Source organism: Lepisma saccharinum, chromosome 6 (assembly GCF_977018435.1).
Source record: "Lepisma saccharinum chromosome 6, izLepSacc3.1, whole genome shotgun sequence".
In the NCBI taxonomy this organism is placed as follows: Eukaryota; Metazoa; Arthropoda; class Insecta; order Zygentoma; family Lepismatidae; genus Lepisma; species Lepisma saccharinum.
In genome coordinates this window covers 78608888-78622482 of record NC_139234.1, presented here as the reverse complement: position 1 = coordinate 78622482, position 13595 = coordinate 78608888, and the positions used below count along the sequence as shown (strand labels likewise).

The 13595-nt window shown below is 39.7% G+C and overlaps 1 protein-coding gene across 1 annotated transcript; it reads right to left on the bottom strand.

Moving 5' to 3' along the window:
• Window positions 1-402: 402 nt before the first annotated feature.
• Window positions 403-5933, bottom strand: LOC145989121 (uncharacterized). Its single transcript, XM_083124416.1, has 2 exons — window positions 4683-5933; window positions 403-1422 (listed from the first exon to the last, which is right to left on the bottom strand). The coding sequence occupies exons 1-2, from the start codon at window positions 5931-5933 to the stop codon at window positions 403-405; spliced, it is 2271 nt and encodes a 756-aa protein (XP_082980542.1).
• Window positions 5934-13595: the final 7662 nt, after the last annotated feature.

Sequence of the window (13595 nt, the reverse complement as noted above, 5' to 3'; positions counted from 1 at the left end):
TTTCATTGACTTAACTGCACTTTTGAACGATGGATTACGTGGTGGAGAATATTTCCATTGGAAATTATCTTCTGCTGCAAATCTGTTGATGTCCTTGTTGAACTCTTGTGATTGAAATAGTTTACGCAATTCTTGCAGTTCATTTTTAGCGCCATGGAAGGTTGTTGCGTTGTCACTAAAAATGCTTGCACACTTTCCTCTTCTCGCCGTGAAGCGTAGTAGAGCTGCGATGAAGGCTTGTGATGTTAAGTCCGAGACGATCTCGAGATGAATTGCCCTTGTGGCAAGATAAGTGTAAACTGCAATGTAGCATTTTCTTGTTGACCTGCTTCTTTCGGATGCAACCTTAATGTGGCACGGTCCTGCGTAATCAACGCCTATGTGGTGGAATGCTTTGATGGGTCATACTCTACTGGAGGGTGACTGCCTCTTCAGTTGTTGAGCAGCTGAAGCCTTCAAACGAAAACACACTTTGCACTGGTGAATGATTTGCTTGACCACTTGGCGTATGCGAGGTATCCAGTATTTCTCCCGAAGTGATGATATGAGAAGCTGTAAACCAGCATGCATAAGTCTCTTGTGTTCTGGGGCTATCAGAATTTTCGTGAAATGACTCTTCGGATGAAGAATAATCTGATGTTTGCTTTGAAAATCCAGTTCAGGGTTTTCCAATCTTCCTCCGACAGGAATTACTTGTTCATTGTCGAGAAATGGATGAAGATTCTTTAAAATGCTTTTATTGGATACTTGCTGCCTGTCAGCCAAATCATTGATTTCTTGATAGAAAAATGCACGTTGTGTTATTTTGATACAGGCAAATGTGGCGTCTTGAATGTCAAAAGTGATAAGATCTTGAGGCCTTTTGTTACTTGAATTTCTACAATTCTTGATGAATCTCTTGCAAAGTGCCACTACTCTGAGTAGCCGTGATAAACTGGAGAATCTTGTTACGATTTCTTCTGTAGCTGTCAAATGAGCGACTAATGTGATAATTGCTACCATACGTTGCTCTGGAATAATGTTGTCGTCTAGACTGAATGTTAAATTTGAGGATGGCGAATGTGCCTCGTTTTCTTGAAGCCAGCTGGGTCCATGCCACCAAATTTCAAGTGAAGTAATTGCTTTAGCATTGATTCCTCTTGACATCAGATCTGCAGGATTGTCCTTCGATGAAACATGTTTCCAATCACTGACTTGTGTGAGTTCCTGTACAATTGCCAAGCGGTTGGCAACAAAATATTTCCATTTACTGGCTGGTGACGCCAGCCAAGCTAGGACGATTTCGGAATCAGTCCATAGACAAATGCTGTCAATGCTTAGTCGCAGTGTGGGCAATGCTTTGCGTACCAGTTTGGCTAGTAGAACTGCCGCACATAGTTCCAAACGCGGAAGAGTGATTCTCTTCACTGGAGACACTTTCGACTTCGAACATAATAAGTTCACACTTATATGACCTTCTGAATTAATTGACCTTACAAACAGAGCACTGCCGTAGTTTCTTTCTGATGCATCAGAGAAACCGTGAATTTGAACGGTGCGTATGTTTCCTGGAGCTAGAACAAATCTTGGTATTTGTACTTCATTAATATATGTGAATTGCGAATAAAGATGACGCCATGTTTTCTGTAAATCTTCAGGAAGTGGGTCATCCTGTAAACGCCCTCCCTTGCCCGGGAAAACAAAAACTACCACTACCTAGATAGAGGCGGCAAAATCTCCCTCGGACAAGTGAAAGTGCTGAACGGTCCAGGTTGAGTTCGTGTACAGGGACGGTGACCAACAGTGCATAGCGATTAGCCATATTAAACAAAAACACATATACTTTCGATTACCAGACTTTTATCTGTAGCCGGGAAGCGGCTAGCTGCATACCTGAAAATCACGGGTAGCGACATACGTATGAAATGATATTGCCCAAATTAACATAAAAAATAAAAAGTATATTAAATTCATAACAAAAAAATCAATTTATTACAGGTACTCACTCTTGCATTCACACATTCTCTCACAGATCCAGGCTACGGGATCATCAACAAAAATAATACATAAAATGCACAGGTTTTTGACGACGAGCCCTAATTATTGCATTCACATTTACTTTTACATTAACTTTTGTTTAATCAGGTCATTTGTGAATTTGCTCCAGTGCTACTTCAAATCACTAGCCAGCTCTTACTTAAGTTTATGTTTAATAATAGGTCGGTGCGCTGACAATACATTATTTGTCCAGAATAGACAAAGCATCTCAACGGCAATTACGCTCACGTGGGCGGACGTTTTTCCTTTTACTTGACATTACGTGCTCCTAAACATAACAATAACCTCCGTTGAGTGACGCAAACATATACTCTCTAGCGGGCGGGACTTCAGCACTTCGCCGCGACGAGCAATTAATATTACCAGGCAAATACTTTAACCATAATCACATACGCGACCTGACGTAGCTAGCAGCGACACAGCGCTGACACATATTAAACTGAACAAACCTCAAATAGAAAAACAATTAAGCGGGCGGCGCTTTACTCTAGCAGTACGCATTTCAATCAAATACAAAAGGAGCACAAACAACAGTGAACTTAAGAACATTAAAAATCACAAGAAATGAGTAAAAATGGCCTGAGGCAATTAAATACAAAATTAAGCGCAACGGGAGTCTGATACGAAGTTTCGAGTTGCGTGGGCGTTTTCAAAACATCGACGAATTTCTAGGGCATTCTCTAAATATCAATCGAGCCGGTACGTGTTGACATTCATACAGATGAATACGTTACCATCTCTCTGGTTCCACGGCGCATCCTGGTGTCTTCGCGGGCGATTGAAATCACTTAGTATGCATACGAAAGGTTTTCCTATTCTTCCTCGATCGCGACGACGAGAAGGTGAAGAGCGTTCATGCATCTGGTTCCTCGGCGGATCAGTGACGATGGGTCGTCGGCGTCGGTCGGGGAACATCAGGGGCCTCGGCGTCTCTTCCTCTCGGGGTCGGTGAGCATCTCCGTGGTTAGGCGTGATTCGGACGTCGCATCTGGGCGGCGGGCAGTAGTTCATGGATCGTCGGCGTCTTCTCCATCACCGTCGGACGATCTCAAGCGTCGGGACGTCGATATGGCAGCGTTCGACATCTCTCTCCCTCTCTGTGGCGGCTGGTAGGCATCAGGCGGCGTAGCTCGGGTTTTCGGCATGATGTAGGCATTCGTCGTGGTGTCTCGTCTGGCATCGGGGCGCACCGAGGGTGGCCCTCCTTCTCTCTTCTACCGTTAGCCGGCCATGCTTATGAGCGTTTCACTCCACAAAAAGGACAAAATCTCGCTTACAGCCACTCCTCACAAACTCGCTCGGACGACTACCGTAGGCTGGCGCACTTCCGCTAGTCCTCACCAAAAGGTAACAAGACACGACGAGTCGGCACAATGGTAGTCTCAACGTTCGGAGCGCGTGGATGTGTTCTCCTTGGAACTCGCGGTAAAACTGTGTGTCGAAATGGCAGGTCCTTTTCGTTTTATGCGGATTTCGAAAAAGGACGCTTGGCGGTCGTTGAAGCTACGCTTCCCACGAGGTCTTTCCACTTCGCTCCATTGTCTCCCAGCCTGGACAGAGCGTGCTCTGGTAGGGTACGTGCGGATTAAGTGCGGGCCAGGCTGGCGCCGACAGCTCAACCGCAATCTATGTCCATAAACTGATCGATTATAACCAATTCGATCTGGCGTCCGTAATTCTTGCTTGATTGCGACGAATCTCCACACATCCGTCCTTGCATACATGTTGCTGCGCTGGTAAAAGTTTCACTTCAGTCCGGCCGCTGGAACCCGAGATATTTGAATGGTTGTCGTTAAGGTCGAATTTTCTAAGTTTCAGACGCAAAACGTGACCTTTCTGGCGCTCGTCCGTCAGACTCGCGACTCCCTTTCTTTCTCCCGTTGGCTTGGCAGATCAAATATATACACATACAAATGAAAACACTCGAACACCTTGATTAAACACATTTTCACGGCTAATGATTAGAATAATAATAATAATAATAATAATAATAATAATGAGGTAGGTCGACGGTAAATCTGACTGTGACAACCTCGATCCCTTTTCTTCCAAGGATTTCGTAGGCATGAAAAAATTCGCTCTACTTAGGGACAAAAATGAGTCCGATTGGATCGAACACTTGTGCGATTATGCTGGCAACTTGGCGCTTTGTGAAGATTTTCAACGAGCCTACATCCACTGTTGTGGCGACCTTGCTGTCCATAATAAACTTGCCTGTGGATGGACGCCATGAAATGCCTAGTGTCTTCGTGCCTTCTATGTCGAATTGCACCAGATCCTTTACTGCCTTCAATTCTTCTGGAATTGATTGTAGCACAGTCTTGCTATTGGAACACCATTTGCGCAAATTGAATCCTCCCTTCTGGAGTAATTCGGTGAGACTTTTGTAGCTTGATTGCATCTTCAATACAATGATTTCTTCCCAGAAAATCGTCGACTTAGAAATTATGTTTCAAGACATGAGCGGCTTCTGTGAAATTTGATGATTCATCTTCTGCCAACTGTTTGAGGCACCTTGTAGCTAAGAATGAACTTGAAGTTAGTCCGTAAGTGACAGTGTTCAAACTGTAAATATGGATCGGTTCATCACGTGATGCTCTCCATAAAATGCATTGAAGTGGTCTGTCTTCTGAATGTATGTTTACTTGTCTGCATATTTTAGTCGTGTCTGCTGACAATGCTATCTTGTGAGTACGAAATCTGAGCAAGATCGAAAACAATTCATCTTGTATCGTGGGACCAATCATCTGAATACTGATCAATGATTCTCCTGAAGTGGTGGGTGAGCTGGCATCAGAAACCACTCTCAAATGCGAAGCACTGCTTGATTCTTTGATTACGCAGTGATGTGGAATATAGTATCTTCTTTCCTTGTCTCTGGATGCATCTTCCAATGTTCCAATTGGTTGCATGTGTTTGAGTTGTTGGTATTCAACCATGAATTCTGTATACTCTCTCTTCAATTCCATGTTCCGATCAAGTCTTCTTTCTAGCTGGTTAAATCGTGAAATAGCTGTTTGCAGAGAGTCCCCAAGAACTGATCTGTCCTTCTTCAAGGGCAACTTGACTGTGAAACGACCTTCTTTATCACGAGATATAGTTTCCTGAAAGTTCTTTTCACAAGCGATTTCTTCTGGCGAAGGCAACTTGTCATAGAGTTCCTCCAACTGCCAGAAACGCTGTAAATGGAAGTTCACTGTATTTTCTGCACGAACAAAAAATGACTTCGAAGATCCGTTGGGAGATGGTGCATTAGGAATCCTTCCTGCAACGATCCACCCAAATTCTGTATTTTGCAACACTGGATAGTTTCCTGTTCTAGAAAGCTTCTCGGGTTTGATGACTGTATAAAACACGTCGGCAGCCAAAAGAAGATCAATGTTGCCTGGCGTTTGGAAACTAGGATCTGCTAAACTTATGTCATTCGGAATTCCCCACGTGGAAGTCTCGATGTTCTGCGCTGGCATCGAACCTGTGATGTTTGGCACAATGGAACAGGATATGTTCATGGTAAATCCACTTATGCTGGATTTAATCTGAGTCTCCACAGCATGAAAAGCTTGCACTGTGGCTTCATTTATCCCTTGAATAGGTATTCGGCGTTTTTGTTTCTTTATTCGTACCTGTTGGGCTAGATGCTCGGTCATAATATTACTTTGCGAGGTCACGTCCAAAAGTCCACGACATGGGAGCCAATCGCCGTATGTGTTCTTTATTATTATAACTGCTGTGGCAAGGAGAATTTGAGAAGTTTCTCTTATCTTGAATGAACAATATGTTGCCTTAGTCTGGACATCATTATCCTGAAAACGAGTATCATCTCCTGCTGCCGATATGCTTGTGGGTTTGATTGTGCTGCTTCTGCGCTTGGCGTTCTCCACTGTCCTTATCTTCATAAAGAAGCGTGTTCTGTTTGGCTTCACAGCGTTTGCACGATCCTTTCTTGCACTGAGAAGATTGGTGATTTGATTGCAGAAGACAATTAAAACAGATCTTGTTTTCTCTCAGAAACTTATACTTTTGAGTTGTCGTAGCTGCTTTAAAAGAAACGCAAGCAAAAAGTGGATGCTTATTATTAATCCCTCTACCTCTACAGTACAAACATGAAGGAGATACAGTAGAAATGTAAGACTTTGAAGGAGAAGGATGTGTTGGGTTGTGGCCTTGTTGTTTGATGTTGCCACTACACTGTTTGAATGCTGATTTTTCATTGCAAATTGGTTTGAATTTCTCTAAAGCCTTGGTTCTGTGCACTAGAAATTGAAACAAATTGTCAAGAGTTGTGAATTCAGAATTGTTTATTTCTAACTCAAACGCTTTACGCGTGTAGCGTGCAGTGATCGAGTTTCTAACCACAGAAAATGTGCTACAAATTGACATTCATCTGAGACTGAAGACATATTATGGGGATGAATGTGTAGACATCAGTACTGTGCGATCTTGGGCTGTTCATGTTCGCAAAGAAAACCCAAGCTGAACACGATTCCGATGCCTCCATCAGTTGCAGTTCGTGGCCTTTCACTCCATTCTCTCACATAGCTGAGATTTCTTCAGCTGGGGTTTTCTTTAAGAGCATGATAAACTCAAGATCGCAAAGTGCTGATGTCTACACATTCATCCCCATAATATGTCTTCAGTCTCAGATGAATGTCAATTTGTAGCACTTTTTCTGTGGTTAGAAACTCGATCACTGCACGCTACTTCAGGCGCTTCACCAACATTGCATGGTTACATGCTGCCACTTTCCTCGCAATAGTTCGGCACCCTCTGGCAATAGAAGTTTGAAACCTTCAATGGAGAAGCGGGAAAGTCTTATAAGTGCAACGTATGGTTGCTCAAAATCAAAAATGCGTTTACAAGGTAACAAAGAAAATAAAAAATTAGGAAGCTAACCTTTTCAGCACGCCCTCGTATATATACTTTATTACACCATTAAGCCTTGTTTCCATGATTATGAAAAACTAAATATGCTGACCAAGGCAGTAATTTATTTTATTAAAAACATAAACTAAACGTAACGTTTCAACCGTCTAGCAAGGTCTTCTTCAGACTCTGTATCAAGTACAAAAGTAACAGGATACTAAAACAGGGCATTATATATACACAAACATTACTCCCTCCAGACTATTTAGAAAGTTGTTTTGAACTTTCTAGCAATGACTTTCACTTGCCAACTTTACTTTCACCTAAAAGGCTAAACACAATTACTTCCATGTAGAATGTGGTTGGACTTTTAATCTCAAGCTCTTTTCCCTTCATTTTTCTTCCTTCTCCTCTCCTCTTTCTCTCTTGTCCTTTCCACTCTTTCTAACATCTTCTTCCATTCTTTGTTTAACTTCAGTCCCCCATTCCAGTTCATTGTGTCTTCTTCACCTTTCTTCTCTATTTCCTTGGCTTCCTTCCATTTTCTCACTAGCATTCTCTTCTCCCTTCCTATCTGCTTAGCCTCATCCCACTCTATGTCATGTCCTGTTTCTCTCGTGTGTACACACTCTGACATTCTTTACATTTTACTTCGTAGATAATCCCTTCCTCTTCCTCTACTCTGTTTTCCTTTTTCTTGTTTGCATTCCTCGCTATTCCTAAGATGCTTCTCCCTCCCTTCCTGTAAGTTTTAATTCCCGCTTTCTTAAGCACTTTGTATATCTTTTCTGTGGTCTTCCCCACACTCCTTATTCCAAACCTTCTCTCTTTTTCTTTGTCTTCCTCTTTTTCTTTCTCTTCCAATTCTTCCCTGCCCGTTTTATTCCTTCTTCTGTTTATGTCCAGTCTATCCTGCTTCTATCCTGCTACTGGACATAAACAGAAGAAGGAATAAAACGGGCAGGGAAGAATTGGAAGAGAAAGAAAAAGAGGAAGAGAAAGAAAAAGAGAGAAGGTTTGGAATAAGGAGTGTGGGGAAGACCACAGAAAAGATATGCAAAGTGCTTAAGAAAGCGGGAATTAAAACTTACAGGAAGGGAGGGAGAAGCATCTTAGGAATAGCGAGGAATGCAATCAAGAAAAAGGAAAACAGAGAAGAGGAAGAGGAAGAGGAAGGGATTATCTACGAAGTAAAATGTAAAGAATGGCAGAGTGTGTACATAGGAGAAACGAAAAAAAGGCTGAAAGATTTGGTTGAAACAACATAGGGATGATGTACGACTTAAGAGAGAGAGAAATGCAATATTTAAACACACGAGAGAAACAGGACATGACATAGAGTGGGATGAGGCTAAGCAGATAGGAAGGGAGAAGAGAATGCTAGTGAGAAAATGGAAGGAAGCCAAGGAAATAGAGAAGAAAGGTGAAGAAGACACAATGAACTGGAATGGGGGACTGAAGTTAAACAAAGAATGGAAGAAGATGTTAGAAGGAGTGGAAAGGACAAGAGAGAAAGAGGAGAGGAGAAGGAAGAAAAATGAAGGGAAAAGAGCGTGAGATTAAAAGTCCAACCACATTCTATATGGAAGTAATTGTGTTTAGCCTTTTAGGTGAAAGTAAAGTTGGCAAGTGAAAGTCACCTGCTAGAAAGTTCAAAACAACTTTCTAAATAGTCTGGAGGGAGTAATGTTTGTGTATATATAATGCCCTGTTTTTGTATCCTGTTACTTTTGTACTTGATACAGAGTCTGAAGAAGACCTTGCTAGAAGGTTGAAACGTTACATTTAGTTTATGTTTTTAATAAAATAAATTACTGCCTTGGTCAGCATATTTAGTTTTTTATATACTTTATTGTAGATCCATTTGAGGATTGTAATGTTGTTGATTGACATTCCAAATTACAATTTGCAGAATTTTAACACAAAATGTTAATAAGAAATGAAATTAGGCATGCCATATTTAATCCAAATATTGAATTTTTCACGAGTTTTGTATCTCTTAAACCAATAAAATCTCAAACTCAAATTTTTTACTGAAGTTACATATGATGGAGTACTGTATTGTGTACAAATTTCAGATTTTTAAACAACTGCCCACCAGAGATATTTAACCCTGAACTTGGAATTTTTTAACAAAAAGTACATGTTTATGACCATGTAGAAAATAAAGGATTAAAGTCTCAAGTTTCAAAATATTTTAGCACACACTATTGGTACACAGGTACTTGCACAAAAAAATCAAGTGTCAAACAAACTGCCTTCCCCCCCCCAAAGAAAAAAATGTCCGAAAATGTCATTTTGAGCGATTAAAATACACAATTTTAACCTTAAAATTTATTATGAAGGAATAATATTTAGAAAATTACACAGAAATATAATTGTAGCCTATAATGTGCTTAACATCACAGATTTTGTCTCATTGTCGTAGGACTTACCAGAGCTGAAAAAGAAAAGTTGGCGCTGATGCTTACGAATGGAGAAAATTACGCGCGCCATGATAAAAAAATGTCCGCCATCTTCAATCGATGATAGTAAAAATAAAATAACAGTGGTTCTGAACTGTCAACATACGAGGCTCACACCACACAAAAAATATACTCTTTTAAAAATGGTCAAGCAACCAGGTTGTATGACTTCATATGGATTGACCCTCTAGGGAAAACTGTCTTACACAAAGTTTGCAGCTGGTGTCACGATAACACGCCACTAAAAACATAGCCACGTTAGGCTTACGATATCCGTAACTGTCCGCGACGGCTTCCAGTTGTTGCCCGAGTGGGTTCTCCGCGCACGCTGAAACTGTAGAGTGCAAAGATATGGCGGTAACAAGACACCGCTATCAGAATGAATTAGCTAATGGGAGTGCAGGTTTCTTATGGCATTTGATATACACAAATAAACAATTGAAGCTATATGCAAACATAAAAATAGACATAAAGAAAGAATAAACGTGGTTAGTTTTATAGATAAATCTCCAACACTGTTGTTATGAGGAACTAAATATTTTCACGAAAATATTTGAAATGTGCCTGAAATCAAGGGTGTAGATAGGGGTACCGGAGCCTTAGTTTGTTTCGGTTAGTAATATTTATGTAGTTTGCATTAGTTTATTTTTGTTCTTCTTAGTATATTTTAGGTGCTAACCTTCCATAATATTGGCTGTCGTCGTTTCTATTCATTCTATATATTTCTCACAATGACACAATACAGTTAACATAATTTCGTGTACCGTGGTTTCGAGTTTCGATTGTAGTAATTTCACTACATTCCCAGATCTTAATAATAATAATAATAATAATTAACAAGCACTTCGGTCTTCCAAGTGCTTTTCTCGTTCTCCCTTACAACTTGTGAAAATTATGATACAATTGCAATTCAGACCTTCCTTAATCTCCCTTCCCTTATTTCATTACAGTCGTTGTCCTCAGCTCTTAAGATTTCGAATATTGTAGTACCAACCGGTAACTAGAAGCAAATTTGAATAACTTATTCTACATCGTCTCCCTATATAAGCCTGTATGTATGTTGAAGGATATCCAAAAGGGTGAATAGCTCTATTTTTTTAAAAAAATCACAGGATACCTACATTTACTCATATAACTGATAGGTCTAATTTAATATTATTTCAAGATATGTATTACATTCTCAAAGTATAAACTACAGAAAGATGCAAGAACACAAATATTAACTACACACAAAATGAGAATCAAATTACCTTACCAAATGGAATTCCCTTGAACGGCTAATCTTCGACTGCTAGGATTTTCAAACAAGATAAGATGGTCGTGACCCCAGACAGTCAATTTTTTTTCTTACTGTGTACAGACCACAGAGCTATCTAGTGTCTGGATTTAGATAGGTTGACGAGTTGTCAAGTATTGCTTTTTTTCACCTTAAAAATCAATCGGATGTTAAGAAGGAGAATAAAATTAAACAAGGAACGTAAATGAACAGGCGATTGAATATCAGTGTTACATCAGGCTGCATTATATTATGTTGTATGTATTTGTATTTTGATGAGGTTGGGGGAAAGAACAACCTTGACTTTGGACAAATCGCGGTGGATCAGTACATGGCGCGCCCTGCATCAAAGGAATTTGAGGGGTGGGGCAAAATAATATTATTTTGATAGAATAAGTAATAAATGATTATAAAAATATTATTTTATCTTCCACCTTTACTACATTCGCACAGAAATAGGCGAGGGATGATTGATATTTTAAGAATGATTTCTGGGGATGGACGTTGTTCTTCTGCCCGAAAGTTAAACTCAGGGTGCGAAATCCTGGGGGTATTTTTCCCACCAACAATCTTGGCCTGAAAAATCCCCCCACCAAAATTTTCCGTGGGGGGAGAGTTTTGTTATAACAAACAAAAGATAAGCAATTGATTTTCATTTCAAATATACTTTACTAAGAATAATATCGAAAACACACACAAATTAGTGTTGTGAGTATTGAATGCATTCTCTCTCAAGAGATCATTAACAAATCTACATCAATACGCACAATAAAAGTAAAACAAGAATGCAAGAAAATAATAACTATGAAATCTAATTCATTATCATAAAGCAGAAACTAAACAAAAACTTATACATAATAAAACCACTTGAACTATTTCATAATTTATTAACATCTTTAACCAGTTAGTAAAGGAATTAGCTGCATTGCAATATCTGATATGTATAAAAGTAACAAATTAATTTCCTTTATGTACCGGTAATTAATAATAATAGTAATAATAATAATATATTTTAATTGAGTAATTTATTTTTACTTCTAATAATATTACAAATAGTATGTATCGAATAATTTAGACAAATTTGTGTGGGAGGGGGTTTGTGGACGAACAAGTTTCTCCCCCCCCAAGCAGTTTTCAATGATTTTGCACCCTGGTTAAACTCAACGATGACGATGATTTGATGATTAATGAAAAGATGGAGTGCAGTGGTGAGTCAGCAAGAAACGAGACAGTCACATCAGTATACATGTAAATACCATGCAAAAGAAATGCATGTCCCTCTTCTGGTGTCGTCGTTGATTCCTGGGTTCCAGTTGCAAGTTAATCAGACATAAATTATTACATTTTGCTGGTTTAACTCCCCAATTTCTGAAAGAGTCCAGTTAGAGAAATTGACCCGAAAATTTTGATTCAAAATGATCCTTCCACCTGTGGTCATAATGCCCGAATCACACGAGGTTAGATTTTCTGCTGGATTTTCCAGATGGACTTTACTAGTTGTGTGGTACTGGCTCATCTGCTAGTTTTCGCCTCACACGATACTCGTTACCGTACTAGTTGATAGACTTTAGCTCCTACAAGGACAAAGCATTGCGCAGACGAGCGACTTGAGGAAGAACGTTGTATAACTTGACAAGTTTAAAAACAAGACGCTGCGATCCATTGTTTGCGCACCTCACATCACATTTCCCCACTCCATTGTCTGCGGCGACTTTGGTTCGCAGTGTTGCAGCCTGGAGGGAGCGGAATTGTCTGAGAATTTTCAACGAAATTTGAATGTGAAAGGCATGAATTAGTATCCCCTCACCTACACTACCTATTGATTACGCTAAATTCTAAATACATTTTCATATTTTCTCTTTAAACCTTAAATGAATTAAGTTATATTAATGATATTTCTTACCAGCATAAGAAATGTATGAAATAAAACGATAGAAAAATGAAAAATATATAAACGATAGAACTGAGCTCACCTTCTCGTAGTGATTGTTGTACGATAAACAAACGAACCACCACCCCACTCGGTCGGTTTAAAAAAAAAAAAAAAAAAAAACAGGCCACTGCTCGATGTCGCATTCAGAAAATGAAGTCATTCGCCCTGTAGTTTCTCTTCGTTATAAACCTTAACGTACGTGCGTAACACTACAGTTTACGATCGGCACACCGCACGCATTTTCAAAGGTCGGATTAAATAAAATGAACCACTGATATAATAGGAGCCTGCATGCACCTCACGCTAAACAGTGAAAATTGTTCGTCATATTTGTTTTAGCTTAATTTTGCTGAGTTGGCACCACTGGTACTCTCAACGCCAGACCAGTGAGTAGAAGAGTGGTGGGGAGGATGACGTAATAGGAAGTGCTCCGCGGCGATCTGCGCATATCGGGACTTAAATTGTCAGGCTATAGTAGAATATCTACTGTTGCCATTTTCCTTACAATTGCCAAAATTAAAAGTAAAACTGTGCTTGAAACTGGGACGAAAGAAAATGTGCTAGTCAAGGTGCACTCAACAAGCTTTTTAATAAACTCGGGTATCTGTATTCATCCATAATATTCGCAGGATTCATTCATAAAACAATATTTTGTTCAACAAATATTTGTCAAACAATACAGTGGTAGTAATAACGATTTCCATTACAGGCTAATCTCATTGTTATGGACAAATTCCTAAATATTAGCGAACACGGGACCTTCGGTGGCCAGATCAAAAGTAGATTTTTTTTATTGAGAACTTTTGACACCGAAAAAACCCTGATGGACATTTGTGCATGTACAGTCATTAAGACACCGACATTAAGAATGGGACACCTAGATCCTGAAATACTGGTTCCCCTGCATTGCGTTATGTGTGTTGCCTAACTCTACGGCGGTGGCTGAACTTACCATTGAAATTTTGATATTAAATTCCACTCATCGTGGATTTTATTTCTATGTGGTTCACCACAGGTATCT